This window comes from Camelus bactrianus, chromosome 13 (assembly GCF_048773025.1).
Source record: "Camelus bactrianus isolate YW-2024 breed Bactrian camel chromosome 13, ASM4877302v1, whole genome shotgun sequence".
Classification (NCBI taxonomy): domain Eukaryota; kingdom Metazoa; phylum Chordata; class Mammalia; order Artiodactyla; family Camelidae; genus Camelus; species Camelus bactrianus.
In genome coordinates this window covers 42,756,043-42,774,823 of record NC_133551.1, presented here as the reverse complement: position 1 = coordinate 42,774,823, position 18,781 = coordinate 42,756,043, and the positions used below count along the sequence as shown (strand labels likewise).

The window sequence follows — 18,781 nt, the reverse complement described above, 5'->3', positions numbered from 1 at the left end:
GGAAGGTTGCAGCAGTGAGTTACCTCAAAAGAATCAAAGGCCAGAACGGGGACTGCGGAGGGGAAATGAACTCGAAGGAGCCATCTGGAAGCACACTTCCCTCACATAACATCAGACCAGGGGCTGGTGCCACCTTAAGCCAACCATTCTGAAGGAGGTTCCAGCTTCCAACCTCCCAGTCCGAGGTTTCCCGCCCTCAGGGCCCGGCTTGGCGCCGCCCGCTGGACCCCGCTTTCCGCCCACGAGGCTCTAACTTCCGGCTTCAGCTTCCGGTCAGGGGCGGAGGCGCTTCCGGGTGGCGGCTGCGCGGAGTCTACTGCGTTGGCCGTGGGCGTCGTAGATATTCCTGCTTCTCGCTTGCCCAAGCAGATCTCTCTTTCTCTTTTCCTGCCACTCCAGCAAGCCTCAAACCCTCCGAAAAAAATGCCTCCGCATCTCGCTCCTGTGGAAGTTGGCGGCTTCAGTGGAGTCTCCTGCTGCAGGTGTGAGTTGGCGACCTCGCACCCATTTTTGCCTTCATTTTCCTTTGCTCCTTTTCTTTGGCACCTATTGGGCTTTAGGATTTTGGAGTCGACTTCCTTCTCTGACCTAGAGTTCCTGAAAGAGCCTGTGCTTTAACTGACTCCTCTGGTTTGCAGTGAGGATTCCCGCCCATGCCCTGTTTGTAAGGGAAAGAAATGAATCTTAAAAGAATGAAGGAAATGCTAACTCGGAACCAAAAAGGTTGCTCTATTCCGAAATTAAGATTTGCTGAACCTTACAGAGCAACATAGGTATATACCTAGGAGACAATGAGGTTCAGTTCCAGACCAGCCCAGTAAAAGCAAATATGGCAATAAAGTGGGTCACACAAATTTTTTGGTTTCCCAGTGCTCTTTAAGTTGTGTTTATACTATACTGCTGTAGTCTGTAAAGTGCATTATGCTTAAGAAAACAGTGCATGCCTCAGTTAAAAAGTCGTTTTTTGCTAAAAATGCTATCCATCATCTCACAATACAGGGTTGCCACAAACCTTCAATTTGTTAAAAAAAAAAATTCGGTATCTGTGAAGCACAATAAAACAGGATATGCCTATATAGCACAGAAAATGAAAAAAGGAACTGATTCTCCTCGACTATATATTTCGTTATAGTAATCATCAAATACGTTTTCCAAAATGTAGTTCATTTTGTTCAGTCAAGAATATATATTCAAAACTAGTATTATACTCTTGAACCTCTGTGTCCCCACTCTTTTCTGAGTTTATGCCACATATAAATTTAATTGTGACCGTATCTAATGTGCCTGATGAATAGGAAAAAGAAAGTTCAAAACAAGTTAGGAGATGATATAAATACAATAGTATAGGTTATATAGAATTGGATGGACCTAAGCTTACTGTTTATTTGTTGTATATGACTTTAAGCAGCTTCTTTATCTTAAATTGGGTTCCCCCACAGCTAAGACCCTGAGACAAGGATTGGGGTAGAAAACTTTATTTAGGAAGCATGGTGAGGGAATGGAGGAAAGCGGGGGGAAAAAAGAAAAGTATTTTAATGACAACTAAGGGCAACTGGAGCTGAATTCTACTGGCAGTCTTCTGTGAGACTATAGAGAGTAGAACTCAGAATGGACCCAATGAGGGACAGGAAATTGGGACATTTATCTACTAATTCCCTTGCCTGGGTGGTTTAGGGTTACTTTTGGGATCATTAACTTTCTGGTACTTCCCTTGACAGCCTTCTCTTGAGTAGCATATGCCTGCTTCTAGACAAAGCCGTCAGGCAGACAGACAAATGCTTGAGATAGGAAGCCACTGGCATGGCCTTAATGGGAATTGGCACTGAAGCTGCAGGTATCCTCCATGGTGGGCCAGAGGTATATGAGGAGGGCACTGATGATATCTGATACATTCATTAAGCCTTCATTTCTTTCTCTGTAATCTAGAAATAATAATTAGAGATTATAGCTAGAGTAATGTTAAGCCTCTAGCTTATAAAAATACTAAAAGATTTATTTGTTAATGTAATAATGTGTAGTAAGACTTAAGCACCTCTTTTTAAACTTTTAAGTGTACATTAATTTTTGATTGCAGTGTCACTCTACTTGTGAAGCACATTCCCACATCTTCTAGTCTACTTCTGTTCACACTTACAGGAATCACACATTACCTAGAAGATATTGCTAACCTGATTACTTAACAACCTACTCTTTCCCGTAGAATTATTTATGTCTCCCCACTAGTCCATAATGAGAACAAAGACAGTGTAATTTATCCTTCAACAAAAATGTATAAAGCTCTATGACAAACTGGGGAACATAAAGATTAAAAAGAAAGCCCTACTCTCAGGATTTTACAATTCAGTCTGGGTATAAACAGAAATTTAAATAACTAAAATACATTATGATACTCAGATCAAGGAAAATGCAAAGTTTTATAGAAGCAAATAGGAGGAGTTAATTCACCCTGTCTATGAGAGAGAGAGCTTCATAAGGAAATGTACTTAACCTTAACAGTTGATGAATAAGTAGAATTTAGTCTGGAAGGATACAAACCAGACTGTTAATAATAGTTATCTATGAAGAGGGAAGGTGTGTGTGTGTGTGTGTGTAATTTGGAAGAAAGAGGGCAAGATAAAGGAATACTTAACCTTTTACTTTGTATACTTTTGTGTTGTGTGAATCCTTTATAAAGAATGTGTACTCATCATTTGCTTGTGTAATATAGAGAAAAAAACTAACTTGATGAAGAGGGTCAGAGAGGAAACAGCAAAGGTAGAGAATTCAGCTCAGGAGAATGCATCATATTCAGGTAGGTACACGTAGCATAGTATATGTCTGTCGCATAATGAGCCTAAGGGAAAGTGTCAGGAAATCAAATTAGAGAATTAGATTTAGGCCAAAGTAGATTTCTAGGCTATTGTAGTAGTCCAGTGGAAAAGCATGAGAGCATAAACTAAGAAAAGTGTGAGGAGGAGTGGAGGATACCAGAGATAACATGTAAAACCTACATAATTTGGTACATAGATATACAAGGTAAATGATCACCTATTTCAGTGGAGTTCTATGAGAGAATTAAGCCCTTGTGCCTTAAGGCATCTAGTATATGCAATGAATTAATTTCCTGTGCATCTGGAATAGTACTAATTTTGTATTGGTTTTTGGAAAATTTGAGAAAAAAGTCACTTAAATAATTTTCTGTGCTCAGATAAAGAACCTGGATTGTCAAAAGCCTTGGTAATCATGTGGGAGATGGTTGCTTATTACTGCACAAAATGTGTCTTGTAAAATTTGAGTTGTTTTCGGTATATTGAATTTGAGGTGTTTATGGGACACTTAGGAGGAAAGTTGTAATAGTTGAGTAAAATGTTTTGGAGCTTGTACTAGATATCTAGACTGGAAAGAAAGTTTAATAAGTCTTCAACATATAAGTATAGTTTAAGCCATAGCTTCAGATGGATCACCCAACTAATCTGAGAAAAAAACACAAAGATTTAAAATAGAATCTTAGGGAACTATGACATTTGGGAAAGAGCATTAGAAGATGAAACTAATAAGAAGGCTAAAGCAAAAACTGGAGACCTGAAGAAACTTATGGCACAGAAGCCAAAGAAGAGAAGGATTACTAGAGTGATGGAAGGGTCAACAGTGTCATTCATTACTGCAGAAATGCATCCATTGGCCATGGTAATATAGAGATCAGTGTTGACCTTAGTGAGACAAGCTTTGAAAGTATCATATGGTCAGAAGTAATATTAAAGTGAGTTGGGAAGTGAGTAAGCAGAAGTGGTGAGAGTGAACGACTCTTCCAAGATTATTGGCTATGAAGAATAATAAAGGGTTTTTTTGTCTTGAAGATGGAAGAGCCTTTTGAATAGTATGGTCACATGTTAAGGGAAAAGATCAATAGGGGAGGGGAGAAGGAGTAGTACAGAAGGAAAAGTGATGATTAATGGTTTCTGAGCCCAGTTGGAACCTTAAACTACAGATAGAAGAGGGATTCTTGCACTGAGCATGGAAAGAATGAGATAAAGATGAATACTAATACAGATTAATTTATAAGTGGTATGGAGGAAATTATAGGAGTTTTGGCCTAATGGTTCCAATTTTCTCTGTGAAATAGGAAATTATATCATCTGCTGGGCTAGTGGGAGGAAGGAATTAAATGAGAGTTTGAATAAAGAGCTGGAATTTTGGAATAATTCCTGAAAAGAATAAGAAAAGGAGCTAAGATTTATTGAAGGTCTAATATGCCAGCCCCTATCGTAAATGCTTTATAAAAGTTACTGAATTTAATTCTAACAGGGATCATTATACATATCATATCAAAAGAGGCTCATTTCTCACAACTAGTAGGTAACAGAGTCAGAATTGGAACCCAGAATTTTTCTGACTTAAGATCCTAGGTCTGATACAAAACCTAAGGGAGTGCAATTAACCTTGTGGACTATAGGGTCTTATGCTGGACAGGGAAAGGAGTAGGGCTGGGAGTAAAGCCTAGGAGTGGTAATAAATTGGGGGGAAATTGGGAGGTCAAGGATTTGGAAATAATCAATGAAGTAAAATTAAAATTATAGTGACATTAAGCTAGTAAAAATTGAAATAATGATCAGAGAAAAGCATATTATGGTCAAAGAATAGAATATAGGAGTTAAAATTTCAGAAGTGAAGCAATTTGGGACTGAGCTGGGATGGAGATAGGGGAGGGCGTGGAGAGTGATCACACCTAGCATTTATTTAGCTTTTAGAGTGCTAGATACTGTACTAAGCACTTTATATGCATTGTCTTATTTAATTCTCGTAATCCTTAGTGAGGTAGATACTATCATTATTTCCATTTGATAGATGAAGTGATTTTGATTGTTACTTTTCTAAATTAAGCTAATGGAATCAGATTTTATAAGGCAGCTTCATTTATGATTAGTTTTCTTACTACTTTCTTTAGCACATTTTTCTAATCGTATCTTTTTACTAATTATTAGAATTTTTCAAAATAATTTTAATGATAAAATTAGTGGTTTAATATTGAATAACAAAGTGATTTAAAACATCTGCTTAATTATGGTGGTATTTTATACTTTCAGGTCAAATAAAGGAGAAATCAGTGCTGAACTAAATTATATCAGGCATCTTCAGATTCAGAGCAGGCCACACTTCAGAATTTTTAACTTATTAAAGAGTTAGGAATAAAAAGTATTTGATGGATGTTAGAAAAGCAGTTTCAAAAGAAAATATAAAACAGGAAAGGCTTGACAACAAAATCTTTTATTTGGAAATATTTTAAGAATCATTTAATATAGTAAACAAAAATATCAGTGAAATCAGAAAAATATCTATTTGAAAAAGAAACAGGAAAAAAGAAATTCAATTCTACTTTAACAGCAAAAATGATATTGTTGGAAAGTAGAAGTTTGAAGAAATACATATAGTATGTATGAGATTACATGTTATTAAGGAAGTTTAAATACTTTACCTAAGAAAGAAGGCAGTTGAAAAAAATACCAATTCAACTTACTTTAATAAATATTAACAAAGTGATCTGACACATGGTTAGTAAATGCATTAAGGAAATCTTGTGGGAATAAAAAAGACTAAGCATCTCAATACTAAATTTAACCAGTTCTCTTAAGGACAATGAAAACAATCATTTCAAACTAAAAATGAAAAGTTACTATGTTCTTAGTGCATTGCTAAACGTATATAACATAACTCAAAGATAATTGATCAGAGTTTGAGAACATAGAAACCATATGATCCGTTTAAACCATTGCATTTAAAAAAAATTTTATGTGTTAAACAAGGAAATAAGGGAAAAAACCCCACAGTGTTTTATTTAAAGCGTATCATGGAGGATTATCGTTTTAAAGTATAATAAATGATTTAAATAAGTGATTGTTTAGCAAATTATTGAAACACTTGGCAAGTATTCTCAGAAAATCATTTACCAAAATTTACCCCAAAGGGAAAGTAAGAGTCCTTCATCTTTCCTTTTTGTTAAACAAACATCAACCTAAGTTCAAAAGAGTCACCAAGTTACCAAAAATGTAGGTTTGATTGTAATAGAATAAGCATGTACAAGGTAACTCAAGAAACCTTTGTGATAAAGTGAATAACAAGTTTTCAAACAGTTGTTCAGTTTATTTTAAAGAGCAAAAGTATGTATGTATGTAAACATGGTAGTACAGCCATTTTGTCATATGTGAGTATAAGTAAAATAGTGTTTTTAAAAGTTAAAAAAAAGCAAACGTAGAGCAATGGCTTCAGAATTTTTCAAGAAAAGTTAAAATTCCTGTGTTCATTTAAATGGGCAAAGATTATAAGCTTTAAATATGATCAATCATATGATGGACTATTCAGAACATTTTGAAGAAATTCACCCAGATCTATGAAGTAAGTTTCTAAGGCCAAATGGAAAATGTCACAAAAGAATAAAAAATTTTATGTGTTTAAATTGATAAGTGGCAGGAATGAATCATGAAAGAGTATCTAAAGTAAAAAATATTCTTAAAAAGAAACATGTCAATCTAGAAATATGATCTGTAGTCAGCATCACATTTGTTACTAAATCACATTCAAATAATGCAAATATATCAAAAAGAGTAACCACATTTATTGGGAAATTCATGACAGTCTTCTAAAAGTTGAATACATTACTTAAGGCCAGAAAATTGTAGTCTTCTCATAAATGTATGTATATTTTAAATTATGGAATTGCAGCTTCTGAGAGAAACACAAACATTTTTCACAAATGTAGAGTATAATTTTCTTCTCATAGATTTAACACTTGAAGGCTAAGAAGTTTTATGCCAGAAAAACAAGATGAGAAAACTAATGGTTAATTTTACATACTCTTTAATGAGATGGAATACTCATTGTCAGAACTGAATTTTCATAGGCCTGCTCCTTCCAGAACCTCAAGTGAAAGAAAGAAGTGCTCCACAGATGAAGAAATTGTCACAGTAACTACTGGTAAGCTTTATATCACAATGTTTCTTCCTCTGTGTAAGTACACATTGTTAGTATTTTTAAATGTTATTTGTTAATACTCAAAGATTTGAACAGGCTATATATTTGTCCCATAATTTCATAGACTATACTTTTGCAGTTAAGCAGTTCTCAATTTTCATTATTTAGGCTTATGTTGAAATATATCCCAGGTTGGTAGACAACAGTTTCAGGAGACCTTATTTCTCTAAATGTAATATAAAAGAACTGTCATATAAGGAATATGGACACCTGAGACTTCTTCCATACATACCTTGAGTGAGAAATGAAGGATTAAAGGGCTTTTTCCCTCTCCCCCAAACTTTTAACAGTTGTATGTGTGACAGTACTGCACATAACAGGACTCCTTTAAATAAGAGTTTAAGCAGAGTATAAGGGAATCTCATAGTGAAGTTGTAACAGGTCTTCTTTCTGGCAACAGATTACTTCTCTTTTGAAAAAATATTTAAAATAATTTTGAAATGCTTATGATTATTTATTTTACTATATTATAATAACAAGTGGGCTGACAGTCTGCTCTTTACCCATGTAAACTTGATAAAATAGAATAGTTGCAGGATAAGTAAGTCTGTTTAGCAGGCCAAACGAACTGTAGGATAGATTCTTTTTTTCCCATCACCTACTCCAGAGATGCCTTACATTGATTGAAAAGGGGAGTGAAAATGCTCACTTCGCTTCTGATTGAACAAATAAGGAAGCTCAAGGTTCAATTAGTTCTTTTTTTTGAGTCCTCTAACATTCTTATTCTTTTTTTATTGTATAGTTGATATTATGTTGTGTTAATTTCTGGTGTACAGCAGAGTGATTAATACATATATATTATATATATATCATATATGTATCTCTCAATTTCTTTTTCATTATAGGCCATTACAAGGTACTGAATATAGTTCCCTGTGCTATATAGTAGGACCTTTTGTTTATCTGTTTTATATATAATAGTATCCTCAAATTCTGAACTCCCAATTTATCCCTCCTCACCCCTTTTCCCCCTGTAACCATAAGTTTGTTTTCTATGTCTGTGAGTCTGTTTTTTGTAAATAAGTTCATTTGTCTTTTGTTTGTTTGTTTTAGGTTTCACATATAAGTGATATCATATGGTGTTCTTCTTTCTCTTTCTGGCTTACTTCACTTAGAATGACAATCTCTAGGTCCATGCATGTTGCTGCAAATGGCATTATTTGATTCTTTTTTATGGCTGAGTAGTATTCCATTGTATAAATATACCACAACTTCTTTATCCAGTCATCTGTTGATGGACATGTAGGTTATTTCCATGTTTTGGCTATTGTAAACAGTGCTGCTATGAACATTGGGGTGCATGTATCTTTTTGAATTAAGGTTCCTTCTGGATACATGCCTAGGAGTGGGATTGTTGGATCATATGGTAAGTCTATTTTTAGTCTTTTGAGGAATCTCCATACTGTTTTCCATAATGGCTGCACCAAACTCATGTACTGGTCTTTTGTCAAGAATGCAGCACAACTTACAACAAGGTCTTGTGTCAAGAACATATTCTATAACATACTAGAAATAAGAAATAAATATTCAGAATTGGCAAAATATTTTTTAAATTAGAAAGTCTTCATATTAACTTTATTTAACCCTAAAATTTAACTCTGAGCTTCCTAGAAGCCAAAATGTAAAAGGAAGCGTGGTCAACTACATTATTCTCCTTGACAAAAAGAAAAAAAAATCTTTTTTAGGTACAGATTTTTTCTTTTTTGCGATGAGAACATTTAAGATTTACTCTCTTAGTAGCTTTTAAGTATATAAGACAGTATAATTAACTGTAGTCATCACACCATGCTATATATTATATCCCCAGGACTTATTTATTTTATAACTGGAAGTTTGTACCTTATGACCACCTTCACTCATTTCACCCACCCTCCTCCCCCCGCCTCTGGCAACCACCAGTCTGTTTTTCATAATGTTTTTCATAGTGGCTGCACCAATTTACAGCCACCAACAGTGCATAAGGGTACCCTTTTCTCCACACCCTCACCAATACTTGTTATTTTGTATCTTTTTGATAATAGCCATTGTGACAGGTGTGAGGTGATATCCCCATTGTGGTTTTGATTTGCATTTCCTTCATGATTAGTGAGGTCGAGCACCTCTTCTGTACCTGTTGGCCATCATTCAGATCCTTTGCCCATTTTTTAATTGAATTGTTTGATTTTTTGCTTTTGATTTGTATGAGTTCTTATATATTTTAGATATTAACTCCTTATTATGTGTATTATTTGCAGATATTTTCTCCCATCAGTAGGATACCTTTTCATTTTGTTCATGGTTTCCTTTGCTGTACAGAAGCTTTTTGGTTTGATGTAGTCCCACTTGTTTATTTTTGCTTTTGTTGCCTTTGAAAAAAATTTTAATTTTTTACATAGAATTTTATTTAGGCACTATTTGGTTATATGGAAAAATACATCCCCTCTGAAAATCTTGTAGCAACTACAATAAATGTTTCTTATCAATTCATGCAACAACTGAACCAAGTTATTTAAAAGTAATTTAAGAAGGAAAGTTAGAATATTATCTTGTTTTATATAAGGCCAGGATTTTTTCAGTTCCTGTAATTATAAGGTTTATAACATTTTAAAATGTTTATAAGTAGAAGGAAATCCATGCTTTAAAGCATGAAATGGAGAGGTCATCTGAAATTAAGGATAGTAGATGGGATTGAAAACTTGAGCATTAAAGGAAAAAAATTAGAGTATCTACAGTGGAGAATAAGTGACAAAAAATCTACATAATTCATTGGATTTGATTTACTTACTTGAAAAGTAGGCAAAGGAGAAGTCATCAGAGAAATAATTATTTCTAAAGCCTTTGACTACCCATGTAAGCTATTAGATTATAGGACCTAGATCTATAGTTCATTGAGAATAAAATTCTCAGTATTCATGGTAGTTATATTCTGTAAAGTTGCTGTGAACACTGAATTAACAAATGCTTAAACATTTCTCCTAGGGGAAGATACAGGGTTAGATTCCTGCAAGCCTCTGAGTACAACATTGCCATCAAATGATGAATGTATTATACTGTTTTGCATGTACTTTTGTTTAAAGACACTTCATAAGGTATAGTGCTGATTCATTAACATTGAACTCACAGCCAACAGCAGCACTGTAACTCACGGCAGAATGAAATTTATCTAGCACACATTTTCTCTGTAAGGCACATCACAGCCTTCTTGCACTTAGGAACACTAGATGGTGTTCTGCGTTATGTTTGGGGACCATTTTAAACAGTGAGATTACCAACAAGAAGTACGAAAGTGCACAAACTGTGGCACTAACTAGATCACCAAAAAGACTAGAGTATGAAAGCTACAGCAAAAAGGCAGAATAGTGCCTTGTTTGACCTCAGTTAAAAACATGTACTTCAACTAAAAATTTTCACCACTTTGTCCATGTGCATTTCTGTAAATGATTATAACAGCACTGTGAGTATTGATTTTGGGATAACATAAATTTCAGTGTGTAGATGAATTCACAAACACAGAATCTGCAAATAATGCATATCAACTATAATTACTTTAGCAAAGTTTCAGATTCTTTCATTGTAGAATTTAAATGGGTCTAAAATCAAAAAAGTTCCTGAGACTCTTCTATTTACTTAGTTTTTAACATGTAGCATTTAATATCACTTTTATTTTGTTCAAATTTTGTTTCATCTCCTTTTAAAATATTATAATTTAATTTTTACTTCTTAAAACTGCTTCTTGAGGAACAACTGAATCATTTTTATCATTTTTGACAGTTTTGAGATACATTTATATACATCATCACAGTTAAGGCAATGAGCCTACTTATCACCCCTTTAAGATTTTTTGTACCCTCTTGTAATCCTGCCTTCCCACCCTTCCCTGTCCCCATCTCCAAGCAACCACTCATCTGCTTTCTGTCACTTTAGATTGGTTTGCGCTTTCTAGAGTTCTATGAAAGTGGGATCATATAGTATAAAGTCTTCCTTTTTTCTTGGCTTCTTTCACTCAGCAGAATTATTTTTAATTTATTCGTGTTGTTGCATGTATCAGTAGTTTCATTTCTCTTTATTGCTGAGAGTATTCCATTGTATAAATATACTACAGTTTGTTTATCCATTTATTTGTTGATGGTCACTTGAGTTGTTTCCAGTTTGCATTAGTTTTCTATTGCTGCATAACAAATAACTACAATCTTAACTGCTTAAAACAACACCCATTTGTTAGTTTTTAGTTATGTAGGGGAGTAATCCAGGCACAGTGGGCCAGATTTCTCTGCTTACAGTATTATAAGGCTGAAATCAAGGTGTCAGCCAGGCTGCATTCCTTTTTGGTGGCTCTGGGGAAAAATCCACTTCTCAGTTTATTCAGGTTGTTGACTGAATTTAGTTCCTTCTAGTTGTAGAACTGAGGTCCCCATTTTCTTGCTGGCTGTCAGTTAGGGGCTGCTTTCAGCTACTAGAGGCTGCCCTCATTCTTTGCTACATGGCTCCCTCCATCTTTAAGCCAGTAGCAGAGAACTTCTTATACATGGATTCCCCTCTGCTTCAAATCCCTAACTATCAGTCTGACCTCTAGATCCAAATTTAAAGGGCTCAGGTGATTAGGTCAGGCCCACTGAGATCATCTCCCTATCTTAAACTCAACTGATTTGGGATCTTAATAATATCTGCAAAATATTTTCATAGTAGTACCTGGATAAATAATTTTTAGGCTAAAAATAGACTTACCATATGATCCAACAATCCCACTCCTGGACATATATCCAGAGGGAACCTTAATTCAAAAAGGCACCTGCACCTCAATGTTCACAGCAGCACTGTTTACAATAGCCAAGACATGGAAACAACCTAAATGTCCATCAACACATGACTGGATAAATAAGCTGTGGTATATTTATACAATGGAATACTACTCAGCTATAAAAATGATAAAATAATGCCATTTGCAGCAACATGAATGGCCCTGGAGAATGACATTCTGAGTGAAATAAGCCAGAAAGAGAAAGAAAAATACCATATGATATTACTCATTTGCGGAATCTAAAAAAAAAAATGAACTTATATATAAAACAGAAACAGACTCACAGACAGAATACAGAATTGTGGTTGTCACTGGGGAGGGAGGTGGGATGGGATAAACTGGAAGTTCGAGATTTGCAGATACAGACTGGTATATATAAAATAGATAAACAAGTTTATGCTGTATGGCACAGGGAACTATAGTCAATATCTTATAGTAGCTTTTGGTGAAAAAGAATATGACAATGAATATATGTATATTCACGTATGACTGAAGGATTGTGCTGTACAACAGAAATTGATACAACATTGTAAATGGACTGTACCTCAATAAAAAATGTGATAAAAATAATAATTTTTAATAACTTGGGAAAGGTGGGTGCATGTATACCAGGGGCCAGGAATCTTGGAGCCATCTTAGAATTCTGCCTACCACACTGTTTTTCGCTATTACAAATAAAGCTGCTATGAAAATTGTATGGGCATATATTTCTTTTTCTCTTGTATAAATATGTAGAAATAGAATAGCTGAATCACATAGTAGGTATATGTTTAACTTTCATGAAACTGTCAAACTGTTTTCCAAAGTGATTGTACCATTGTACATTAACACCAGCAAAGTATGAGGAGTTTCAATTCCTCCCCATCCTTGCCAATCTTTGGTATAGTCAGTCTTTTTAATTTTAGCTGTCCTAATGATGTGGAGAATCTTCTTATATACTAATTTATAACATCCATCTATCTGTCTGTCTATCTATCTATCTATCTATCTATCTATCTATCTATCTATCTATTTATCTATCTATCATCTATCTATCTTGTTCTTGTTTGGTGAAGAGTCTGTTGATACAATTTGCTCATTTTTAGTTTTTTGTTCATTTTCTTACTGTTCAGTTTTGAGAGTTCTTTATATATTCTGGATGCAAGTTCTTAATCAGATATATGTTTTGCTAAGATTTTCTCCCATTCTGTGGCTTGTCTTTTCATTCTCTTAGTAGTGTCTTTTGAAGAGCTGAAGTTTTAATATTTGATTTGTCCGTCTGTTCTTTTTTGATTACACTTTTGGTATTAGCTATGAAATCTTTGCCTAGCTCAATGTCACAAAGATTTTTCCTATGTTTTCCTGTTGAAATGTACAGTTTTAAGTACATTTAGGTTTTTAGCAATTTGAGTTAAAATTTATATGAGGCATTTTGTGAATTATAGATCCAGGTTATTTTTTTGTATATATACTTATCCAGTTGTTCCAGCACTACAACATTGCCTTTGCCACTTTGTCAAAACTCAGTTGTCTTCTTATGTGTGGGTTTATTCTGAACTCTATATTCTGTTCAGCTATCTATTTGTCTATATTTATGCCAATATGATACTCTTTTGATTACTATTTTAATTATAGTAATTCTTGAAATCAGGTAGTTATCCTTCCAACTTTTTCTTCTTTTTTCAGAGATGTTTCGGCTATTCTTGGTCCTTTGCATTTCCATATGAATTTTAAAGTCATTTTGCCTATTTTTACAAGAGACCCTACAGGAATTTTGATTTGGATTTCCTTGAAACTATAGGTCAGTTTAAGGAGAATTGATATCAAAATCATAGTATGTCTTTCAACCCATGAGCAAGGTATATCTCTATTTATCTAGGTCTTCCTTAGTTTCTCTTAGCAATATTTTCTAGTTGCATGTGTACAGGCTTTTCACATCTTTTATCAGATTTATTTATTTTATACTGTTGCAAGTGGTAGTTTTTGAACATTTCAATTTTCAATTGTTTTTTATAGTATATAGAAAGGCTCTTTTTGCTTTCTTTTTAAAAATTTTTATTTTGTTGTGGACACTTAATATGAGATCTACCCTCATAAAATTTTAAGTGTGTAACACAGTGCTGTTAACTATAGGCACAATATTGTATAGAAGATCTCTAGAACTTATTTATCTTGCCTAGTTAAGATTTTATGCCTATTGATTAGCAACTCTTCATTTCCTTCCTTCCTCTGGCCTCTGGCAACCACCATTCTACTCTTTGATTCTATGAGTTTGACTATTTTAGATACCTCATATAAGTAGAAGCACTCAGTATTTGTCCCAATGTGACTGGCTTATTTCATTTACAATAATGTTCTCCAGGTTCATTTATGTTGTCGTATATGGCAAGATTTCCTTCCTTTTTAAGGCTGAATAATATTCCACTGGGTATACATATATACACATACATATATATTCACACACTACAGGAATAGATATTGGATCTTGTCCAATTTTTCCGTATCTATTGACATAGATCCACAATGATCACATGGATTTTCTTTTTTAATTTGTTAATATGGTGAATTGCATTGATTGGTTTTTTTAATGCTAAACCACCCTGTTTTCTTGAGATGAATCCCATTTGGTCATGACGTAGTATCCTTTTAATATAATGTTGGATTTAATTTGTTAAAATATTGTTTAGAATTTTGCATCTATGTTCATGATGCATGTTTGTTGATTATAATCTACCCTCCACCCTTGCCTTCTCTCTTTTTTTTTTTTTTTACTTCTGATTTTGGTATTGGGATAATGCAAACTTCATAGGATAAATTGAAATTTATGTCCTTGTCTTCAAATATTTGAAGTATTTATGTAGAATTAGTACTTTTTTTTCTCTTTAAGTGTTAGGTAGAATTTACCAGTGAAGCACTTGGATGTGGAGTTTTCTTTGTAAGAATTTTAATTACAATTTCAGTTTCTTTAATAGATATGCAATAGGTATGTGTCTGTTTTTGTTATCTATTTCTTCCTGAGTGAACTTTGAAAATTTATGTTTTAAGAAATTTTTCCCTTTCATCCAAGTTGTTAAATTTATTAGCATAAAATTATTCATAATATTGCCTTACTATTCTAATATCTATAAAATATGTGATAATGTCACCCCTCTCATTTCTGATATTGATAATCTATTTCATTGGTTTTCATTTTGGTTTTTAAATTTTTTCCCTCTCTTTACTTTGGGATTAATAAGCTCTATTTATTTTAGTTTTTAAGGTTATTTACACATTTTCCCCTGTTGTTGCGGGTTTTTTGGTATTGATTTTCTGCTAAGTACTGCTTTAGTGGCATCCCACAAATCCTGACATGTTTTGTTTCATTTTGTTTGGGTTGAGTGTTCTGTAAATGTCAGTTAGATCCATGATGACACATGGCTTCCAAAGTTCCCTGGGGATCATTTCCATCCCAGTCAAGCCTAAAGGGAGAAAGAACTTAGAGAAAGATGCTTGGGAACTTTTTATGACATCATTTCCATTTAAATTCCATTGGTTAGAACTCAGTCGCATGGCTTCACCTAATGGTATGGGAAGCTGGGACATGTAGTCATTCTAACTTTTTGCCTAGGAAGAAGAGGAAAAATATATTTGGACCAAAGCCAGCAATCTCTTTCTATTCTCTGAAAGAGCTTGTATAAGATAAGGAATAATTGAATCATGGGTATACAGTAGAAATTATAAAGTTATTGGGGCTGCTGTTTTCTTTGGGGAAAATTTTATAACTACTGATTTAGTTTAATGGATACATGTTCGTTTAGGTGTTCTATTACTTCTTTAGTCATTTTTTGTAAGTCACTTTTTAGGTATATATAACTTAGATTAATTTTTAGAATATATTAGCATAAATTTATTTGAAGAATTTTCTTATTTTAATCTCTGCAGTAACTGTAATTATGTTCTTTTGTCACTTTTATGATTGTCTACTTGTTCTTTTTTTAAATTTGGTTAATCTTACTAAAGATTTGTCAATCTCTTTAGTCTTTACCTAAAATCTTAGTTTTTTCACTAATTTCTGTTCTTTATTTCCTCCGTATACATTATTTGGACTTACTTTGCTCATCTTTTTCAACTTTAATTTGAATGCTAAGCTCATTATTTTTCAGCTTTTTCCCCCTAATATATGCATCTAGGGCCATATATTTCCCTTGAATTTGTCTTCAGCTTTGTTGATGCAATAGTGCTCTCAGTATTGGTTAGTTCTGTGTATTTCCAAATCTCCATTGATTTCATCTTTAATTCATGAGTTATTTACAGTGTGATTTAAAATTTTCACAAGTATGGAAGCTTTTCTTAGGGTATATTTTGGGTTATTAATTTACGATTGATTGCATTATTATCAGAGAATGTGATATGTGTAATAATGATTCTATAAAACTTCAGTCTTGTTTTATGACCTGGTATATGCATGCAGTTTGAGATGTCTTCCTCTTTATTATGTCAGTAATTCCTTGTAACATTATCTTGTTTATTCCTTATTCTAAATCTGTGAGATAGGTAGTATGACTCCCATTTTCCAAATAAGAACATTAAAATACAACTAACATAGTAAGTAACTTTTCCAAGTTCACAGATCTAGTTAGTTTTGTATTCAGAGCAGCCACCAAATAGAAAAATCAGTCTGGTCAACTTTTTATACAGTTGCATATAAACTGTGCTTATATTTCATTATAGGTTTTTAAACCTCAAGGCAAGATTCATTCATATTTAAATAGATTTTTATCCCTCATTTGGTGCCTTAAATAGTATCTCACACATATTTGGTGTTCAGTAGGTGTTTGTTGAATTGGAGTAAACCTGAGACTGAAATCTAGCAAAACCCTAAAAGAATATTATAAACAGGTAATTTGTGAATACTCAAAAAAATAAAACAATTTTTAGTTCTGGAATCACTGAAAAAATAATCTGAAAATACTCCTGACACAAATACATAGTATAACATAGTGTTTTCTAGTTAAAAGATATAGACATAGATATACCTAGTTAATATCTATCTCTATATTTTATCTCTATGTCTGTATCTATCCATATCCTTTATATATCTATATCTATATCTATATCTATATCTATATCTATATCTATATCTATATCTATATCTATATCTATATCTCTTTATATATCCTGGATATAGATAGATAGATTAAAGGATAGATGTGCTGAGGAAAAGGGTCCTACAAAGGCAATAAAGTTAAAGAGAGAAATGGGAAGAAAACCAATGAATTTAAGTTACTGATGCCAAGGTAAGAGAGAAAGAGTGGTCAGTAGTGACCTTTCAATTCTGTGTTAATAAATTTATTAATGACCTTGGGAATAGAAGTTGTGAAGAAGTGGAAATTCTCATTTTAAGAGTTTTGGCTACGAATGGTAAGAAAAGGATCAGTTGTAAGCTGGAGGGTGCTCTGGGTAGAGAGAGTTTTGTTTATATCTTAAGATGGAAGTCTCATAACCTGGTTTAAGACTTAATATCTTTGGCTAGCTATCTCTTACTCATTTTGTAAGATTCACCTCAGATGTTCTCTAAAAAACTGTTTCTGAACTGTTCTCTAAAAAACTGTTCAAACTGCCTCTGAAGTTTAGTGCTGTCAACAGGGCATTATCATAGCAGTTAGAATATTTTAATGAATATTCCATTTGAATGTTTTGTCTCCTCCAGATTGTAAACTCTGTGACCGTATGTTACTTATCTTTGAATCACCAATTCTTGGCAACGGTTTGGCAATAGAAAATTCTCAAACAATGTTTAGCTAAACTATGGAGCTTAAAAAAAATTATCATTTCATAAATCTTCTTGTGTCTGTATTTTATATTCATTTTTTCCATTATAATGCCTATGACACTTTTTAAATGCATTTACTCTTTTTCACATGTGTGACCTTCCTACAAGTATCTGTAGTATACATTTTTTGTGATACCAGCATCTAGCACAGTGCCTATCATTTATTCATCAAATAGACAATCATTTCTTCAGTAACCAGCCATTATTCTAAACTCTGAGAATACCACAGTGGGGTAAAAAAAAGCTTATCTTCTGGTAGAGGAAAACAGATAATAGATAATAAACCAGTAAGTAAAGAAGTTTATTTATAGTATTTATTAAAGGCAAAGAAGCAGGGTGATATAATATCAACACTCTAGTATGTATTTTTTGTGAACATATGTGTGTACTTCGGTTTGGTATATGTCTAAGAATTACTGGGTCATATGGTATATATATTTTCAGCTTTAATAATAGTGCCAAACAGTTTTCCAAAGTATTGTACAAAATTACATTCCCACAGTGAGTGAGAGTTTAGGTTACTTTGCCTCCTTGATAACACTTGATATTTTCTGTCTTTTTCATTTTAGGCATCATATAGATTGTCATATTAATTCATTGTGGTTTAATTTACACTTATATGATTATTAGGATTTGTATATTTATTGGACAATTAGATATTCTCTTTTATGACATCCTTAAATATTTAGCAGTCATCCTGTTTTTCTGATAAAATCTAAAGATATTCAGTGTCTCTACTAGATAAGGATAGACTTTAGCGATTTTTTAATTACTGTTGTCTCCTCACTTATTGATTGTATGCCTCTTAGCAAGTTACTTAATCTCATTTTTGCCTCATCTGTTTCCTCATCTGTAAAGTGGGGAAATAATAGTACTTACAAAGTTGTTATGAGAATTAAATGAGTTAACATATATAAAGCACTTTGAACAGTGCCTGGCATATGGTATTTGCTGTATAAATATTAGATTATTGTTATTGTTGTCATGGTGAAAGGATAGACAATGTATATCAAGGGGACAGAATAGAGAGTCCAGAAATAGACTGACACAAATATAGCTAATTGATTTTTGACAAGGGTACAACAGCAACTCTATGAAGAAAAGGTAGTCTTTTCAATAGCATTGGAACCACTGGCTATATATACACATGCAAAAAGAAAGAACTAGACCCATGCCTCATACCTTATGCAAAAAACAATTCAAAATGA

General features: G+C 33.3%; 1 protein-coding gene across 1 annotated transcript in view; it reads left to right on the top strand.

Moving 5' to 3' along the window:
* Positions 1-275: 275 nt before the first annotated feature.
* The window catches only part of C13H1orf185 (chromosome 13 C1orf185 homolog), a 38,931-nt gene continuing 20,425 nt past the window's right edge, over positions 276-18,781 (top strand). Inside the window, exons 1-2 of the mRNA XM_045514317.2 lie at positions 276-482; positions 6,875-6,948. Of these exons, the coding sequence (XP_045370273.1) occupies positions 424-482; positions 6,875-6,948 (133 nt within the window). The 5' untranslated portion in view covers positions 276-423. The remainder of the gene's footprint in view (positions 483-6,874; positions 6,949-18,781) is intronic.